This window comes from Ovis aries, chromosome 3, assembly GCF_016772045.2.
Source record: "Ovis aries strain OAR_USU_Benz2616 breed Rambouillet chromosome 3, ARS-UI_Ramb_v3.0, whole genome shotgun sequence".
Classification (NCBI taxonomy): Eukaryota; Metazoa; Chordata; class Mammalia; order Artiodactyla; family Bovidae; genus Ovis; species Ovis aries.
In genome coordinates, this window is record NC_056056.1 from 9616614 (window position 1) to 9636323 (window position 19710).

At 53.3% G+C, this 19710-nt stretch overlaps 1 protein-coding gene and 1 long non-coding RNA gene across 4 annotated transcripts in view; one reads left to right on the plus strand and one right to left on the minus strand.

The window, feature by feature from the left end:
- Window positions 1-19710, minus strand: part of MVB12B (multivesicular body subunit 12B) — a 215042-nt gene that overhangs the window by 32047 nt on the left and 163285 nt on the right. For 2 of the 3 annotated variants that reach the window (XR_009600100.1, XM_027966440.3), the window contains exons 8-9: window positions 10220-10275; window positions 7591-7650 (exon numbers count right to left, since the gene is read on the minus strand). Coding sequence is in view for 2 of the 3 variants with exons in the window: in XM_027966440.3 (XP_027822241.1) it covers window positions 7591-7650; window positions 10220-10275 (116 nt within the window). In the remaining variant the exon portion in view is untranslated. Of the gene's footprint in view, window positions 1-6689; window positions 7242-7590; window positions 7651-10219; window positions 10276-19710 lie in introns of those variants that run through there. The other variant, XM_042245702.2, reaches the window with a different exon arrangement.
- LOC132659553 (uncharacterized) lies at window positions 3599-7443 on the plus strand. Its single transcript, XR_009600101.1, has 2 exons — window positions 3599-6112; window positions 6808-7443. It is a non-coding gene; the product is annotated as an uncharacterized LOC132659553 (long non-coding RNA).

Sequence of the window (19710 nt, forward strand, 5' to 3'; positions counted from 1 at the left end):
CAGTGTAATAGTGAATAACTGGAAACAACTCAAGAGTCAATCAATAGTGGATTGCTTAAATAAATTATGACACAATCATAAAAGGGAACCACATGTAGTCATTAAAAAGAACGGGGCAGATCTGTGTGCGATGACACGGAAGGTTGTGCAAGATATACTAGTCGGTGCAAAAGCAAGCTACAGGAGCGTTATGTCCAGTACTGAACACGTGATGCTTGTTGGATGTGGGCATGTCTTTCTCTCCCAGGAATGGACCATGGGGGACCCTCACCTTTTTCCTGTTTCCGTTGTGTTTGCATTTTAAAAAACAGGTATGACCTTTGCATTTGGAAACAAAACACTAAATGTTAAAAAATTGATTCTGATTGGCAGGGTAGATACTGAAGATAATAAACTGCCCACGATGGCTGCCACACTTTATGGGGAGGGAACTAGTCTTGTCTGTGGCATCAAACAGTGGTTCCCAAGCTGCAGTCAGACTCCTGAAGGGTCCATGAGAGGCAGGTTGCCCAAGCTACTTCCCACATTTCAAATCGGAAAAGACCCCGATGCTGGGAAAGATTGAAGGCAAAAGGAGAAGAGGGTGCAGAAAATGAGATGGTTGGATGGCATCACTGATTCAATGGACATGAACTTGGGCAAGCTCCAGGAGATAGTGAGGGACAGGGAGGCCAGGCGTTGCTGTGGTCCATGGGGTGGCAAAGAGTTGGACTTGAGTTAGCGACTGAACGACAATAACCACCCTTCTTTTATGCCTTTGGAATGGCTATCCATTAAGCTAATTCATTAGGTTCCTTTGTTTTTGGCTGAAATGATCTCATCTCAGTGTGATAGCTCTGTAAGATTTCAGGGGCATGACTGAACAACTAGGTCTTTGAAAAAAATATAAAAAAAGGGGAGCAGAACAATAGATAAGAAAGGTTAATGTCTATCTAATCAACTAACTTTCATTTAATAAACGAATTAGGCGAATTTCCTTCCCCAAACATATCAGCTTCCTGACTGAAAACGAAAGAAAAAAAGATGCTGGGGGATGAAAACGTTGAATCTCACGGATAAAGGACACCTTATTTCCTGTTGCAGTTTAAGACCTGACCACTAGATGGTGCAAAGTGATCACGCATTTTGTGACTTCGCCCTCTGCAAAATTCTTCTAACATTAATATGCACAATGAAAGCTTTCCAAAAGTAGGAAGAATGAACAATTGCACTGGGATATGAACATTTTGCTTTTATAAAATTGGGACTCTGCCATTTCATTACTGATACAAAAATCTTCTGCCTCACTTTCTCCCTGCACATGCAGCTCCCAAATCCACTCTAATCTCATACATTGGAAGCGCTTGCAGAAGTCCCTGCAAAGTGGACGTCCACAAGTTGGTTCCAAAAATTCTTTTTACCTCGTGATGCCAAATGTATTTCCATTAATTTCACCTCAATGTCGTGACGTAAATGCGAGTGGAATCAGCCCCAAGCTAAATAAGCAATAAGCCCCATTTTTCAACACACAAACACATAAAGATGTCAGCTCAAACTGTTTACTAATTAACACTTAAAAAGACACAAATTAGATATGCGTGGCTAAGAGCAATTATAATCAAGACGAATTTCTCTAGTCATTTGGGAACTGAAAAAAAAAAAGCCTAATTGCTGGAACCAATGTTTTAAAAACTGAAATCACGCCAGTTAGCAAATATGTTCATTTAAGGAACATTCCACGTGACTACACTCTGGAGGACTGACTACAAACAGGAGAACAAGGGAAATATTTAGGGATAAAATTAAAATTTTAAGCTCCTTTGGATTTATAACTTCATCATTAAATACGTCTACAAACAGCAGCCCATAAAAACCTGTAGCCATTAAGTGGTTAAATGGACTGCCTCCCTTGTCAATTTTAAGGGAGTGATTAATATCAGATAGTCCCTTTACTAATTAGACTCTCCCTTGTCTTTCAGCCTTAAAGTCGAGTGAAAATGGAGGCCGTCTGCTCCACCAGGGAGTGTGCTGGGCTAATGATGACGCTCCTTGCCACATTTCTGAGTGGGGTGCCCACTGAAGCGGGGTGAACGCTGTGGTCTTTTCCAGGGGAAGGCGGCAGCCACGGTGGGGAAAGTCTTTGTGTATGGAGCTGGGAGGCTCTCCGGTTGCCCTTTCAGGCACAAGAACCCTTGGCTCCTATTTTTAGAGGTTTGTGGTGTTGTGCACACGGCATGGAATCTATGGTTGAGGCCACTGTCTCTGGGCCACCGCTCCGGAGACAAGGGACAGGGCAGTGGGTGAGGGAGGTGGGGCTGGGGATGGGGGGAGGATGAACAGGCTGCGGGAGAGGCAAGGAGACCGGAGAATCGCTGCCGAACTGAGGAGCTGGGGAGCTCCCGGGCTGGCTGCGAGGGGCATCCATCAGAGGGAGGGATGGGGCGCCTGCTTACAAGGGAAATAAAGAGCAGCAGAGACAGAGAATATTTATATGCCCATCTCCTGGCGCTGAGAGAAGACGCTTCATCACCGGGTCGGCTGCAAAATTACACTTTTCCCGACTCTTGAATGGAGAGAACCTTTTGTCTGGGCAACAGGGAGGACGATAAGGGCTTCACACTGGATGCAGCCCTCCGGGGACTCCCGCTGCCCTCCTGCAGAGCCCAGCGACTGCTGCCTGGGGGCACGGGGGACAGGTCAGGGCCAGAAGGGACCCCTGCAAACCCCCGCCCCCCCGCCCTGCTCGCCTCGACAGCTGCTGCTGGCTGGTCCCTGGTCACCTCCCGTGCCCCAGAGAGGGTGAGCAAAAACATGGTTTCCTGACTTAAGGGGTAATTTAAGTGGCAAAGCCCCTGCCCCAAGCCGAGGGTAGACGTGGACGGCAGGGGATGTGGCTGCTGGAGCCTGGAGAGTGACAGCCTTCAAAGTGGGAACTGGTTTACTCACCTCGGCTTCCTTCACTCCAACAGCCCACACCACCTGCGAGCACCTAAAGAATCCCCCCAAACGCGGCGGGTGGCACGGCCACTGACTTTATAGTCGTGACCTTCCTTGGGGGCCATTCGTGAAACGCAGCCTGCTGTCACCACGCCTGCGGAGGGCCTCCTGTGGGCGCCACAGCCGCGGTGGGATCCCCGGGCCTGCACGCCACCCTGAGGATGGGGAGGCCAGGGGACCTGCTCCAGGGTCCAGCATAGGTGGCAGATTTGGCGTGCTATCTGGGGCAGGGTTGGTGGGGGGGAGGCTGGACTCGAAAACTGTGTCCCTCCACCACGCCATGTCTCCTCCATGGTCCACACAGCGGCGGATGGCTCTGGTCCACACTGCCAGGGAGCCTTGTGCCACCTTCCTGCTGGCGGGGCCAGGTGGCAGCCTCTCCTTGAGGTGGTCAGATTCCACGGTAGGGGAGCTGGAAGAGCACTGCCGCCCACCGCTGGGGGGCGACACCCATCTCCCTGCACCGTTACTCCTAGAAGTGGCAGGCTGGAGTCCGGTCGGCCCCTGCTCTGGGCGAGGCAGGGGGCACCTGGGGACAGGGTCCCAAATCACCAAGCTCAAGACCGACAGAGCGATGGGGCTGGTTCAGGGGGTGACTTGTCCCTGAGGCCAAATGGTGGTGACAGAGCATCCCTAGACAGGGCAGGTGGGTGAGGCAAGGCCGGCAGAGGGGCAAGCAGGCCCACGCCACTCTTAGATGGGCTGCTTCAGGGCAAGCACTCCCATTTCCTCTACAGCCAGGACCACCCAGGACCCATATTTCTGCTGTGTGCCCGGGTGACACCACCTCCCCCTGGGGGCATGCAGGGATAAGGGAGGGGAGAGCCTGCCCCTCACAAAGCAGCCCCCACAGACGCCAGGCTCTCCCTGCTGCTTGCGAATCCCCGGGCGAGATCTGGGTGGGGGGGTGCATTCAGGATGCGCAAGGGGACAGTGCAGGTCACGGTCAGCCCTGAACCCAAAGGCAGTCTCCTGACTTCTTGGGGGAGGGCGCTCGGCTTGACGCTGTAAACAAGAGCAAAGCAAGCCCCCAGCCGAGCTCCTGCTGCCCCCAGGCTGCTCCCCAAGCGATGCCCCTCTCCCCCGAAGGACAGCCAGACTGGGTGCAAGTGAAAAAGGCAATATCCCCCTGAGCAAGGGGACCCCAAGGTGCTCAGGGCCAGCCCACAGAGCCCGAGAATGGGGCCAGGGAGCTGTGGGCTCAGCTCCTTCTCTGCCTCCAACTCCAGGAGCTATGCTGAGTTCAGAGGCTGAGAGGGGCAAGTTCCCCAGTTTATTTACGGAGAATGCTCGCTGACTTTGTTGCAAAAGGAGTGTGTGGATGTCAACATGTCATCACCATTACGTGCATGTGGATGGCTGGTGGAAGTACCTTCTAAATCCTCAGGTTAAACGAAAACCCTCATGGCATCCCTGACGGCGGGGATGTCTGTGATGGTTTCCCAGCTTATTTAGCATGTCTAACCTCTCCCCATTTCCCTACATTTTCTCTAACTCCACTTTAATTTCCTTCAACAAGAGAACACAGACATGTGCTTTCAACCCACCACTGAAAACAAGGAAGGAAGCCAGGGATCCTTCAACAGAGAACACAGTGTGTGCTTTTAACCCATCACTGAAAGCAAGGAAGGAAGCGGGCGTGGTCCACAGAGGGCAGCGCGTCAGGCTGCAATGGGGTGGACTTGCACCGATTCGCTCCGCTTCCTGGGACCAGGGGGATGGGAGTGACAATGATCGCTACACTACCGGACCTGCCTGGTGGTCTGCCTACCAATGTAAGGGCCATGGGTTCGATGCCTGGTCCTGAAGGGTTCCACATGCCTCGGGGCAACTAAGCTCGTGTGCCACAACTACTGAAGCCCACGCACCCCAGAGCCTGAGCTCCGAAACAAGAGATGCCACCGTGATAACAAGCCCAAGCACCACAGCTAGAGAGGAGCCCCGGTCCGCCGCAACTCGAGAGAGCCCACGTGCAGCAATGAAGACCCAGCACAGCCAAAAATAAATAAAAAATACACCGCCCACAACCACGACACTTGCTATATACCTCATTAAAAGACACTTGCTCCTGGGAAGAAAAGTTATGACCAACCTAGACAGCATATTAAAAAGCAGAGACATTACTTTGCCAACAAACGTCCGTCTAGTCAAGGCTATGGTTTTTCCAGTGGTCACGTACAGATGTGAGTGGGACTGTGAAGCTGAGCGCCAAAGAATTGATGCTTTTGAAGTGTGGTGTTGGGGAAGGCTCTCCAGAGTTCCTTGGACTGCAAGGAGATACAGGGAGTCCATCCTAAAGGAAATCAGTCCTGAATATTCATTGGAAGGACTGATGTTGAAGCTGAAACTCCAATACTTTGGCCACCTGATGCAAAGAATGGACTCATTTGAAAAGACCCTGATGCTGGGAAAGATTGAAGTCGGGAGGAAAAGGGGACGACAGAGGATGAGATGGTTGGTCCATCACTGACTCGATGAACGTGACTTAGAGTAAACTCTGGGAGTTGGTGATGGACGGGGGGCCTGGCGTGCCGCAGTCCACGGGCTCACAGAGAGTTGAACGTGACTGAGCGACTGAACTGAACTGATACCTAACCGGGCAGCTGCCACAGCAAGTGCTGCTCTGAGCCATTTCCGTGACTGTCTCAGTGACACCCATAAATGCTACGTTTTCATTACTACTACTCCCCTGGTTTTACAGAAGAGGAAACCGAGGCTCAGAAAGGTTACGTGGAAAAACTGAGGATGCTACCCCTGCCAAGCTCTGCTCAGAGCACCCGACATCAGCACACTGTACTCTAAACAAACACATTGTTGGCCCTTCCGTGGGAAGAGAGTTAAGAGAATTGATGGTTTCCACGGGCACTGGCTGTGCCACTGGGCTCTCTTCTATTTCATCCTGCCTGGTCACCTGAAGGCCTGGGTGGGGTCAGGACCCAGGCTGTTGGGCCTCCCAGGTACCACTGTCCCCACCAGCCCAAGGACAGGGGGCCATGGACTTTATGTCATAAAGGAGGGCATCTGGAGTACGCCACGTGAGATCTCCATCTTGTCTTGGGCAGATAACTTCGCCTCTCTGAGCCTCAAGTTCTGACCCACGAGATGGGGAGGAATGTTGTCACCTGGTCAGCCCGGGGTGAGAATCAGTGATGATGGAGGTAAAGTTCAGGCCCAGAGCCTGGACTTTAAGCACGTGGCAGGTGCTTAAATAAACGGGGCTCTGGCTACAGCCTGGGAGGACGAGTGGGGAGAGAAGGGGTGACGTTCACAGCTGTCCCGTCTCCGGCACTGGCCACCCACCCCCACCAACCCATGGTCATGGGCACTTGCTGTCTATGGTGTTTTTCACACCTGTCCCTTTAGTGTTCATGAGACAGGTTTTTTTGTTATCCAAGCTTTAAGCAGAGAAGGGACGTACCCCTGGCCCCCCCACCCCTTAAAGTCTGTGCAACCTTGTCCATCCTGAAAGGTCACAGGCCGGCTCCCTGCTTCACAGCCTGCGGCCAGAGCAGGTCTCTGCAAAGGCCGTCCAGACACACTCGCTGGCGCCACCCTGTGGGGACCCCACACAAAGGCAGTCTGGGCGGGGGGTGGGGGGGGGCATCACCTCACTTTCAGCCAGGGCTGACCTGGGGCTCCACCCACACGTGTTTTTCTGATGTGGCAGCCGGTCATTGTTCTACCCCTCTCAAAATCTATAGATGACAGTCAGCTTGGGGTTTTACGATTTACTGAAAATCCAAGACAAAGGGGGACTTTTTTGTCTTGTTTTTGCTGTGACAGGTTTAGGAATTTGTTGTAGTATATTGATTCAATTTTCCTTGATTTCAGCCATCTTTCAATAATGCAACCTGCTTCTGCTAGCTGGGTACACGAGAGAACACCCAGAGGAGCTGAGAATATTGAAATGGTTCTTCCATTTCCATCTCTGAGACGAATGTCCCTCTCCGAGGAGAGTCGGCTGCAAGCATGTGACCGCTTAACAACCGTCTCCACACGGGAAGACGACACGCACGCCGGCGCTGTCTGGCGAACGTGGGGAGACCACCGGGAGAGCTGACCCCCAGTTTCGTGCCGTTATCGCCACTCTCTTTCCTCAGAGGCGTCACATGTGCTTCCAAATCCTGGGATCTCTTTTTATTAGGAAAACATCCAAACTCTTTCTAACCAGGCCGCCAAATGGGGTTTGGCTTTATCAAGCACAATGGAATGTGTCTTGATCCTTCCTCTAAATCATGAAACGGCTCGGACATTTCCTCAAACCCCTACTGGAGGCAAATAATAAAACTGAAGGGGAAAGAGCCAACTCCGTGCCCTGGCCCCAACCTCTGCCTTCTTTAAGCTGAGACCTTTTTTTAACAAAATGAAGCAGCGTTGACTGTTCTGTGTTATCATGTAAAACCTTCTGTCTTATTACTTTAAGTCATACATGCATTAAAAAGTGAGTTTCTTCTTCTTAGTAGTAAACTTGAGTGAAAGCATCTTTCTCAGAGGGCCGCCCCACCCTGAGGTCCCTTCTTGTCCCTGGAACACACCCTTAATGTGGAAGGGAGACGCTGGGCCGGCCAGCGAGGACCTGGGCCCTACCTGCCCCATTCTGGGGAGCTTGCTTACCTCTTTTTCAATTTCTGCCAGAGATTTGATGGTGATTCCCAGGAGATCAAAGGGCTGCATCTGAAAATACATCAAGTCACCCTTTCACATGGCTGGAAAAAGTGCTGCTTCACATTTGCTTTCCTTCACAACTGCGACACTTCAAACCCCACTGCGATCTGGTGTTTTCTCCACTCCTTTCCACAGAAACCATCAGTGTGACTCCACAGTGCTGCGTGAGCAGACTCAGAAAACCTGGCTGCCACCGGGGCCCTTCTGGTGGGGACTCCTGCTTAGGCGCCCAGGTCGGGGGTGGGGGGCCGCCACAGCTCTCCTGAAAGACCGTCACTGCTATCAGTAACTTCTGCCTCTCGTCTCTCTCTGACCACCCCCCACCCTACCCCGGAAAGACCAGTATGCTCTTTCTGCAGCCAGGGGGATGCAGGTGCCCACGGCTTCACTACACTGCCCTGACCACCCTCACCTGGGTGTTGGAATGGGTTTGAGGAACTCTGGGGAGGCAGGCAGCCCATCTCTTGCCTGGGACTCCTTAGCATCAGGGAAGGGGGTGGAGGGAACTCTAGGTCATTTAAAATGCCAGGTGAATGAACTAACCAACTGCCCATCAATGGTCGTTTGAGAAATCAACAGTGGTGGAAAATAATAACACCATTTTAATTGAGTGTTTGCTTCTAAAACTTCATAGAGATGGGGACCTTTCTTCTTTGAGAACACTGGCTTTTCCACACCCAGCATGAAAAATTAAACACACAGGGCAATGAGAGTCAGCTGGAGGCCCAGAGAAGCCTGGGCTGAAGTGCCTGGTGAGGGGCAGAGGGAGCCCTGTCCCCGAGGTCCCTGGCCTGGGTCCCCCCTGGGACCCCCATCATCTGTATTCCCAAGGCAGCCCCCCGGGGCTAGCAGCTGGGGGTGAACAGGTGCAACCTGAGAGTCGGATAAAACCCCTGGAGGCCTTCGTGGTTTTGAACTGCAGCCCAGAAGCAGGGGCAAGAGCTGGAGTCTGAGCCGGGCCAGGGGGGATTCCCTGAAGGCCCGCTCTGAGCCCCAGGACCCGGATTCTGACGGGACTCAGCGCCTCCGCCTGCCTCTAGGCGGGATGTAGCAGGACAGGTTAATCCCTCCATCAACCTCTTCTCCGGTTACAAAGCATCGCGGGCGGGCCCCTCCTGGCCAGGCCAGGCTGCCGGGAGATTAGAGAGAGAAGCGAGGGGAAGCGCTGGACTTGGCCCGTGGCCGCCTGCCTGAGCACTCGCTGAGTCGGCAGATCCCGGACTTGGGACAGGGCCACCGAATTAGGCTCTCGGCTCCTGGAGCTGCGCTGCCCTCAGCCACAAAACAGTTTGGCTTTCTCCTGCTGCCAGCCCGCGCGGCGTGAGCACCGGGCCGCCTGCCTGCGCGGCCCGGGATCCAGCGGCGGTCCAGCTGTTGTATCATTAGGCTCTAACTGCCCCACTAAACTTGCCCGCTTGGAGCCGCAGCGCAGGACAGAATGGCCTCTCCAACCGCGCGGGCGGGAGAGGCGCCAGCGTCTCCATGGCAACACAGCCAAGTGGAGTGAGTGGTCGGCTGAAGTTACACAGGCTCTGCGTGTCAACATCACGAGCGTGTTTTTTTCTTTTTTTCAAGATTAAGCCGCTTACCAGAAGGGTTCAGAGGAGGCCTATTATATTTCATGAAAATGGAAACTCCAGGGCAGGTCAGATCGCAAGCTGGGTGGTTTTAAGCTGGATCCAAGAAAAACACTTTTGCTTGAAGGACTCTGAGCTGGTGCCCAAACCAGGGATGTCGTGTTTATTAACTACTCAAGAGCAAACTTCTGCAGCAAGGATTTGAAAAACATCCAGGAACAAGTCTACAGAGCCCACAGACCCGGCCTGCACCACTGAGGGGTACAGGCGCCGCCAGAGACAGGGCACAGGGGTGCCAGGCGGGCCCGAGGCCATGCCTGCCTCTCAAGGTGTGGGGTCCGGCCTGCAGGCCTGGCGCGTTCACTCAGTCCCTCTGTCACTAAAGACGGCTTGGGGGCCCAGCCTGGCCTTGGTTCCCTCTCGTGCACCGTGGGGTCTGTGCTGGCCTGCCGTGGGCGATGGACCCACAGCTGCTGGGCAGCAGCCTGCGTGAGCACGCCCAGCCCCGCCATTCAGACGCCTGCGACTCAGAGCGGAGAATGTGGTCGTCACAGGATGCGGCAATGACAATGGGGAAGGGTTAGCAGCTTGCTTTCTGCTGAACGTTGTCAATGTTAAATAAAAAAGAGCAGAAATTAACAAGGTGAGCTTGGAAACCAGGAATATTTACAGCCAGCAAGGTTCAGAACAATTCACCATCACATCTGAATCCAGAAGCCTCGGCTGTGGCTGCGTCTGAGTGTGTCTGTTCGTCTGTCTTGCTCCCTCCCCACCCTTATCCCTTCTTTTTTCTCACTTATCAAGAACCTTCTAGGCACAGCTACAGAGTCCTGCTCTTGAGCTTCTGGTGGTGGGGGGTGGGGCACCAGGGTAGCGATGGATGATTCTGGCAAGGGAGGGGTTTGGGGGCTGCCAGGATGGCCCTGCAGCGCTGTGAAGAGAAGGGCTTAGGCTAGAGGCAGAGGGAGCCGAGGCCGAGTGCAATCATGCAAGAAACTTACACTTTCTGGAACACAAGAAAACTTCTCTGAAATCATAAAAGGCACACCATCCATGGCTGCAAAAGAAGAGGGGAAAAAAACAGTGAAAATAAATGGCACTGCAGATCCACTGACGTTCAGTAACTTGAGCTATTGACACGGATAGTACAGGCTGGTCAGGGGCTGGAGCTGGCTGACACGTGCACGGGTGAGTGGGGCCAAGGGCGACATGTGCCCAGGTACCATCCGTGCTCCCAGGACACACCTGGTGCGCGAGGCAGACACCCACCGGGAGGTGCAGACAGGAGCTGAGAGCAGGGACGGCCCGGAGCCCACCCAGGGTCCCGCTGTGAGTGGGGTAGCCACTGCGGAGCTGGGGGCAGGACAGAGGCACACGGGGTGGAAGGGACAAGGCTGGGGGCTTGGGGCGGAGGTGGGCAGTGGCTGCGTCCATGAGGCGCCCTCCTGGCCAAGTCCTGATCACAGCCACGCTGTCAGGCTCACAGGAAAGGCCCAGGTCCGGGGGAAGAGAGTGGTTCTGCAGTCAGAAAGACTGGGTTGAACCCTGGCCACTACCTTGGGTGTGCTTGGGTTTAAAAGGAGGGCGGTGTGGCCTGTGTAGGAGTTGGTGTGAGCTGTCCATGTGAGCTCGGCAGGCGGGCCTACATGGCCACCACGGCTGGCTCCTGGTCTTTCAGGGCTGGATGGAAGCAGAACTGTCTGCTCAGTGTTCAGAGGACACAGCAGCAGTGGGAATGGGCCCCCGGAAGGGAAAACAGGGAAGGCAGGGGTCAGGGGTTCAGGTCCTTTCCCACGGCCCCGCATCCACTGCGCCCCCAGGTCATCATCGCCTCCGAGTCACGACCTGGGGCTGCCCCTCTTCTCCCAGGATGAGGGATTCCGACGTCCATGAGGAAACCCTGGTACCCAGGGAAACAGGGCACCCTGGACAGAGCGTAACACAGACGCTCCTAGCGTGAAGGCTGCGCAGCCACAGGCTGAGATGGGCAGGGGCTTCGCCCGGGGTCCAGCGTCCCCATCAGCCCTGAGCAGAGGCCAAACTGGCCTCACTAGTCCCAGCCACAGGCACGGCGGTGGGGGGGTCGGGGGGGGCAGGGCCTCACGGTTTTCTGGTGAGTTGTGGTCACGGAAAGGTGTGGAGTGACGAGCTAGTTCCCTGGGAATGTGGGAATGAAGGTCTCCACTTTCCCTGTCATCTTGGGATGGGGGGGCCTTCTCTGGGACACTGGTGGTGGACAATGGTTTTTCTTTTTTTCTGTCCTAAGAAATAGAGAGTTGCAGAAGCAGAAAGAAGAAAAGGAAGTAAGAAAAGAACTCTGGGACAAATCCTCTCTGATCAACAAAATGAGCCAAATGTCTCATTTTAAGCTACTTTCATCATTTCTGGGGAGGAAGAAAATGGACCCTTCTCTGGGAAGTATGAAAAGAAACTAGCACGGTCAGCCCCACGACAGCACGGGACACCCCCTCCTTTCCTGGGAGGGCTGCGTGGGCCACGGGGCTCGGACAGAGACATCTGTGGTCAGAGGCCTTGCATCACAGAGGCCCCAGGGACCTGCCCTCCCTGCCTGGAGACCCAGCTAAGCACTGGGGACAGCGTGACATCTCCCCAGGAAGGAGCAGGGAGCCCACCGTCACCTTATGCAGTATGTCACATACAAAAATATACTAAGGAAATCTGAGCACCTACATGCGTTCTACATGCATGGAGAAGGAAATGGCAGCCCACTCCAGGATTCTTGCCTGGAGAATCTCCTGGATGGAGGAGCCTGGTGGGCTACAGTCCATGGGGTCACAAAGAGCCGGACACGACTGAAGTGACACAGCCACACTTGTGCACTCACAGCTGGGGAAATACAGCCCTGAGCAGACGATCCCTGAAAGGCTGCGATGCCTTCTAGAAGAGACCGGACAAGGCCCACTCAGAACCTAAGGGAAGGGCCAAGCTCCCTTCCCCGCAGTTGCCACCGTCCACCCACCATGGCTGGAAGTCAAGGCTCACCTCATGTGGCACTCTGACCCCAGCTGCTTCCTGATGCCACACAGGCCGGTGGGCACGCAGCACTGGCAGCATTTCTGATCACTCGCAGACAGGCAGTCGGGGGCCACATAGGTGGAAGCAGTGACTCTAACCTCCAGCCCTCCTATGAGGGATACTTGCTATTTCTGACGGCAAACCTGCTTCTTCCACACCAGGGCCTTTCATGGCTTTGACAATACCGCACGCTCGCCAAGTGTCTAGCTGGCCTTTGACCAGCTCTTTTCCATTAGACCTACGGGCTAGGAGGTGACCATGTGCGCCAACAGCTCCAAGTCACACCCACCACTGTCCTCGGGACCCACACTTCCCTCCATAGTCCGCTTGTCATGAAGCCACTGCCCACATCCTGCCCACCCCATGTCAGACGCTGGGAACCACAGCCTACTTTACTTCTCCTTCAAACTCTCAAGCCCCTGTGGCACCTGCCCGGGCTGCATTCCTGGGCTGGGAGCCCTGTTTGGTCATTCACTGGGCTTTCTGCCCATCATAGTGTCTGTGGGTTCTGGAAAGATATGATGAAGATTGCCCTTCTCACTGGTGACATCTGTTGCCATCAAAATGTCCATGTCTGTTCCGTGAACTCGTGTTCTGAAAACGTGGTATGCTGACCTGCAAGGGCCGGAGTACTACAGGAAATGAGAGTCCTGGGGAGCACTGGGCAGGAGTGAGGCTGGATTCACAGCTGTACCCAAAGGGAAGGGACGGGGACTGCCGAGGAGGGGTGCTCCCTGCCCCTCCCCTTCACCCTATGGCCACCCCTGTCCCTCCACCATCCCTCTGGGGTCAGCTCAGTGTGCCCTCTTGCAGGACACTGTCCCCGAAGCCCTGCCCGCCCCCCTGGGTGCCTGGCTAGGGCCGTGTCTCCTCTGCTGGCCATGGGCCTCCGACTGTCCACATCTGGGTCAGCTCTGCATTCCTGTCCCAGCACAGGGGGTGCCTGGGGAGCTTGGCATCCCCTGTAACGGGTCTCCAGCCTGGGATACCTCTGGGGAGAAGGGAGGATGCATTCCCAAGACTGAGAAGCAAGAGGCAGTGTGAACGTGGCCCCTAGCACAGTGGGGATGGCCTCCTGATGGGACTGAGCAGCAGAGGGGCCGCTGTGGAGAACCACGCGGGCCTACTCCCACCTTGAGGGGAGCCGCCTGGGGAGGGAGAGAGAGATGAGAATCTGCAGATAAGTTTCCACTTCATCTTAAGAGTTCAGGATGGGAAGATGGGCACAGCCAGACACTCCTTGCATTCTTCTAGAGAACAGACTCTAACAGTCTTGGAGGAAAAGGAAGTGAATCCACGGGGTCCTGGGGGCAGAAGCTGCTGAGTGGGCAGGCGCTGCCTCGAGAGGAAGAGCCTCTGGGGTGACATGCTCGGATTCCCTGAAAAGAGGAGCCAGGTCCCCGGGAGCTGCTGAGAGTCTGCTGAACAGATGATCTGCCAACCAAGCTTCATTTATTAAAAAAAAAAAAAAAATCCAGCATAGCCAAGATTATGGTAGGCTGAAAGAAGGTAGATTTGAGCAAAGCATTTGACAAATTTCTCACGTTATCCAAACGGACAAGACAGATAAGTACGGCTGGACAATGTTAAGGGTAGGAGAATCCATAACTGGTTGGACTAGATGTTCAAGAAGCTGATTAATAGATTGACACTGACCTCAAGCAACCTCTCTGGAGGGTGCCCAGGGTGTTATCAATTACTTCAGTGAAGGCACGCAGAGTAGGCATATCCGATATGTGCCGATGGGGACAGCCCACAGACGGGATAAGGGAGAGAAATCCAATAGAGATCTCAAAAAGTCAGGGTCATGGGCTAAATTTAATAGATGGAACTTGTTAAAGGTCAGTGTTAAGTCCTGTACCTTAGGTCCAAAATGCCAACTGCGTCAGATGGAATGAAAGAGATGTTCATGCTGGAATAACAGCAGAAGACATGAAAAAAAAGACTTGTCCATAGTGGAACAAGTCAACAACATGACCTGACTGTTCAGAACTTGGGAGCTGCCATCGTAAGCGACAGCACAGCCATCCCCACGCCAGGGTGGGGAAATCACCACCTTGGTCTGTTCTGGGCTCAAGGGAGGGGGTTCCGTGCTGGGACTGCACTCTCAAGAGCGTTGTCCTGGACAACTCGGTGAGGCACCTGAGGCCAGCCCACAGGAGGGAAGGAGAGGAAGTCATCAGATCTGCTGCTCTAGGGAGGCCTGACCATACCTGGCACTCAAGAGCCCAGTGCCCCACATGCGGGAAGAAGTGCAGCTAGATGGGTTCTGGTCCAGACAGAAGAGGGGCTTCCCTGGTGGCTCAGCAGTAAAGAACCCGGCTGGCAATGCAGGAGACACAGGTTTGATTCCTGGGTTGGGAAGATGCCCTGGAGAAGGAAATGGCAACCCACTCCAGTATTCTTGCCTGGGAAATCCCATGGGCAGAGGAGTCTGGTGGGCTACAGTCTATGGGGTCGCAGAGTCGGATACGACTGAGTGAAGAACCATCACCAGATAAGAGAAGCCTTGGAGGTGAACGTGGTCAAGCGTCTGCACGGGTTCTGAGAGCTGTCACAAGAAGAGCAGCTGGCGTCAGGGCACGATTTCTGGGGGAGACCTCGCCCTCTTCTGGAGAAGCCGGAAGGAAGGACAGCACCGGCTGGAAAAGTTCCAGACGCACGGCCGCTTGTCAGGGGGTTAGAGAGGGATGTTGTATGTTGGTAGAAAAGCTGATCTGTGGGACTGCTAAATCCCCTTCTAATTCCAGGACATCCATTTCTATTCTCCCTATCTGGGCAGTTTTTCCACATTTTAAGATATCTAGAGGCTTGTGAGACATAATTCTTAAAATCAATGGTGCTCATTTTTCACATGTTCCAAAAGATCTCATAAATCATCGTCCGTGTTCCTCATGGGGGAGCATGTGTCTTCCTCACCGTGCTCTGGTGCTCTGTCCTCATCCCACTCCTCCCCCAGCCTTCAACCACTGCTGAGTCCCAGTCAGAGTGACACTCGGTGGAGGGGCTGAGGGGGAGCCATGAGCAGGGGCAGCCCCCACAGAGCCACCGCTCAGGGGTACATGTTCGTTCCCCCCCACCCCCAGGCCTCCCAGGCAGCCTGGGCTTGCACAGGGTTCTCACATGGACACAGCCTGACCGATCCATGGGCACAACCCAGAAGCAGGACGCAGAGGTCTGTCCTTTCCTCACTGGCACTGAAGGTGGAGTTCCAGGGCCCAGAGCAGTCCACTGTCCAGGTCCCTTGACCCCCTGAAACCTTGGATATAGCAGAGCTTCTCCCCTGCCCAACTCTAGGCCAGAGAGAATTGAAGGAAAGGAAACCGCACTTACTGACCACACCCGAGAGAGCCGACATGCACCAAATCACGTCACCTCCACGATGATCACGGGCAAGTTAATGTTTAAGGAACCGGAGGCTGAGGAGTTAGGGAGTTCGATGGGGCCAGGATTTGAGCCCAGGTGCCCCACTGGCGGTGGCAATGCCGTGGTTGTGGCAGGGAGGATGTGCAGCAGACATGTGGCCACCTCACTTCTCTGGGCCTTGGCCACCCTGCCTGTAAAGCGGGGACCACACAGCATCTGCCCCGGGGGGGCTGTGAGGGTGGAAGGGGCACACGGCACACATGGGCTTCTGTGCAGGCCCACAGCTCTGCGCCAGGCAGCCCGCCTTTCAGGACTCGGACGAGTGCTTTCTTCGTCTTCTTCCTTCCCCCCTCCCCCTTTTTCTCTTTTTCAATTTTATTTTTGGTGGCAGTTTTAACAAAATGCTGATCCTCGGCACCGAGCGGCACACAGCAGATGAAAGCAAGGATGTGCCGTGGGCTCCGTAGCGCAATTAGCATTCTCCTAAACAAACGAGCTTCAACAGAGCTGTAATTAAGCAGGCCTGTAATTAAGTATATGCCCTTTATCATAACGATCATGCTTAAAAATGGCATGATGCATGGAACTCTGTTATTAATGCTGTAATCCCAAACTGAAGTGCGACTACATAGAAATCAGCGTGTCAGGCCTGTCACCGGAGTGTTTGTAAAATACATTACAGAAAAAAACCAGGAAACAATGAGCTCATTCAACTGTTCTTTTTACAATCAGGCACTACAAGTCAAGAGGATTGTGAATGCTTACAGAATCTGCAAGGTTTAAACAAATAAAGCTCTAAACTGCTGCTATATTAATACCACTCCCTCTTCTAAAGGAAAGGAAGGCGGCGGGGGGGGGGGGGCGTTATTTACTTATTTTTTTCCCAACTGACCGTGCTACCTGCCTTTGCCTTCCTTGGGGGAAGAAGTCCGATTTGCATGTCATTTCTGTTTGGACATAAATTGGATTCCTGTTTGCACAGACACCTCTGCCATGAATCTGCGGGAACTCTGCCTGGCAACAGGAGAGGGCCATAGCTCCTGCGTATGGGAACTATAATTTTACTTGCCAAGGCAATCCCTGGGTGCCTTCCCTTCATTCTCGCCTCCACACACACACCTTTGGACTTCTGCAGGCTCAACACAACCCACTGCTGACCAGTTCCCAAAGGCACCGGGCCCAGGACCAGCTGATGCCTTCCTCAAAGAGGAAATACTCCAATCGACACATGAATTACTTCCAGCACACTTGATCCAGAGATTCATAAAGTCATGTGGTGAAAATGTGACCCTCATGCTGGGAAAGACTGAAGGCAGGAGGAGAAGGGGGTGACAGAGGACGAGATGGTTGGATGCCATAACCAACGCTATGGACATGAATTTGAGCAAACTCCAAGAGATGGTAAATGACAGGGAAGCCTGTCGTGCTGCAGTCCAGGGGGTCGCAGAGTCAGACATGACTTAGGAGACTGAACAGCAATGGTGAAAATGTAAAATTTTTAAAAAGCCTCCATCACCAGCATCTCAACTGTCATCTGCTTACGGCTGCCAAGTGGTGTTAAGTGAGCTCAGTTGTGCTTCCTTAGAAGTCCTCGCAGAGATGAGGGTGAACAACGTGACTTATTGGCAGGCAGTCATTTTCACAATAAAATTACATGCAGTTGGAATGGTGGGAGGCCTTTAATTCTGTGTACCTGCTTGGGGCTCAGAGCTGTAAATAATCAGCAACCCGGCCCTTTCTTTCCCCCTTTCCTGGGGCGTTTCAAAAGTCCTTTATAGTCTGTGATGGGAAAAATGCCAACAACTCAAGATCTCAGGGCCATTTCTCAAAACTCATTTGCAAACCAAAACGGCCAAGCCCATTCTGCTTTCTCTGTGATTTCACTTTGGGGAAATTCGTTGGAAGATATTTGTGGACGCCCCAGAGCTGTCTGCTAGGTGACATTCCAATTGAGTTTACACAAGGCCAACAGCTTCCTTCTGGATCCCCGTAGTAATCAGTTTAGCCACGTTACTTGTAAGCCAAAAGCAGTGCTTTATCGGCCGTGACCAGAGCCTCCCAAGTCCCATGCACGAGGCGGCTCTGTGGGAGGAAGGAGACACCTGTCCTTGTGGAGGGGGACAGGTATGCCCAGTCTGCAGTACACTGCTGGGAAGGGGCCGGGGGCCTGTGGCAGGCACCCCCCTACCCACACCTCTGACTTAGGACAAGCATGTCATCTCTCTGAGCCTGCTTTCTTGACTGCAGAAGGAAGGAAGTCATACTTGGACGGCTGCAAAGTTTAGATGAGGTTAAAAGCATAAAGCCCCAGGTACAAACTAAGGCCTCAGTAACTGTCATCACCCCTGTGCTAGATGGAAAAGCCCCTCCAAGACAGACCTTTCTGTCTTTCTCTCTGCTTTTACATAAAAACACAACTGCATCCACATTCAATTATATAACCTGAGGCCAAACGCTTTTGGGGGTGCAGAGGCAAAGCTGCCCAGGAGGGCCTCCCTGGGTGCCCCGACCACAGCTCTCCTGGCGTCTGCTGTCTCTATAGTCACAGGTCAAGCTCGCCTGCAAGAGCAAGGCCCATGCTGGTCCAGGTGCTAAACGTCCCCTGGAAAAAGAGCCCCCAAAGCCAAGAGAACAAAACTGCCCCTGGGTGTCAGGCTTATTTTACCAGGTTAGGCAGGAAGCAACAGTTAGAACTGGACATAGAGCAACAGACTGGCTCCAAATAGGAAAAGAAGTACGTCAAGGCTGTCTATTGTCACCCTGCTTATTTAACTTCTATGCAGAGTACATCATGAGAAACGCTGGGCTGAAAGAAGCACAACCTGGAATCAAGACTGCCGGGAGAAATATCAATAACTTCAGATATGCAGATGACACCACCCTTATGGCAGAAAAGTGAAGAGGAACTAAAAACCCTCTTGATGAAAGTGAAAGAGGAGAGTGAAAAAGTTGGCTTAAAGCTCAACACTCAGAAAATTAAGATCATGGTCCCATCACTTCATGGCAAATAGATGAGGAAACAGTGGAAACAGTGTCAGACTTTATTTTTGGGGGCTCCAAAATCACTGCAGATGATGACTGCAGCCATGAAATTAAAAGATGCTTACTCCTTGGAAGAAAAGTTATGACCAACCTAGATAGCATATTCAAAAGCAGAGACATTACTTTGCCAACAAAGGTCCATCTAGTTAAGGCTATGGTTTTCCAGTGGTCATGTATGGATGTGAGAGTTGGACTGTGAAGAAAGCTGAGCGCTGAAGAATTGATGCTTTTGAACTGTGGTGTTGGAGAAGACTCTTGAGAGTCCCTTGGACTGCAAGGAGGACCAACCAGTCCATCCTAAAGGAGATCAGCCCTGGGTGTTCACTGGAAGGACTGATGCTGAAGCTGAAATTCCAATACTTTGGCTACCTCATGCGAAGAGTTGACTCATTGGAAAAGACCCTGATGCTGGGAGGGATTGGGGGCAGGAGGAAAAGGGGACAACAGAGGATGAGATGGCTGGATGGCATCACTGACTCGATGGACATGGGTTTGGGTAAACTCTGGGAGTTGGTGATGGACAGGGAGGCCTGGCGTGTTGCAATTCACAGGGTTACAAAGAGTCGGACACGGCTGAGCGACTGAACTGAACTGAGGAAGAAATACTGCACTTTTCAAATAAAGATGCTGTCACACCACAAATGAATGGTCTCTGAGGTTCTATTTTGTGTGGGTAATTAGGGAGTCCCCCCATCTCTCTGCCCCTACCTTCCAAATGCACAGCACCTCACGGTAACCGTCACTTCAGTCCTGTAGCCTGCTTTCCCTGTCCGCAACCCCACATCCTGGGAGGAGTCTGGGGGCCCTCCAGCCCTCCTGCCCCACCATTCCGAGCAGTACCCCAGAGGGCCCCAGGGGCTGTGTGGGAGGACCCTCAAGGGTCTCTGCTGGGTGGGGGGAACCCATGCAGCTGAGCCATGGGTGGCTGCCATGCCCACCATGCCCACCACACCCACCAGGGACTCTAAATACTTGAAGGAGTACACCCTCACTCGGCTGCAGAAAGTAAAAAGTGAAGTTGCTCAGTCTGTCCGACTCTTTGCCACCC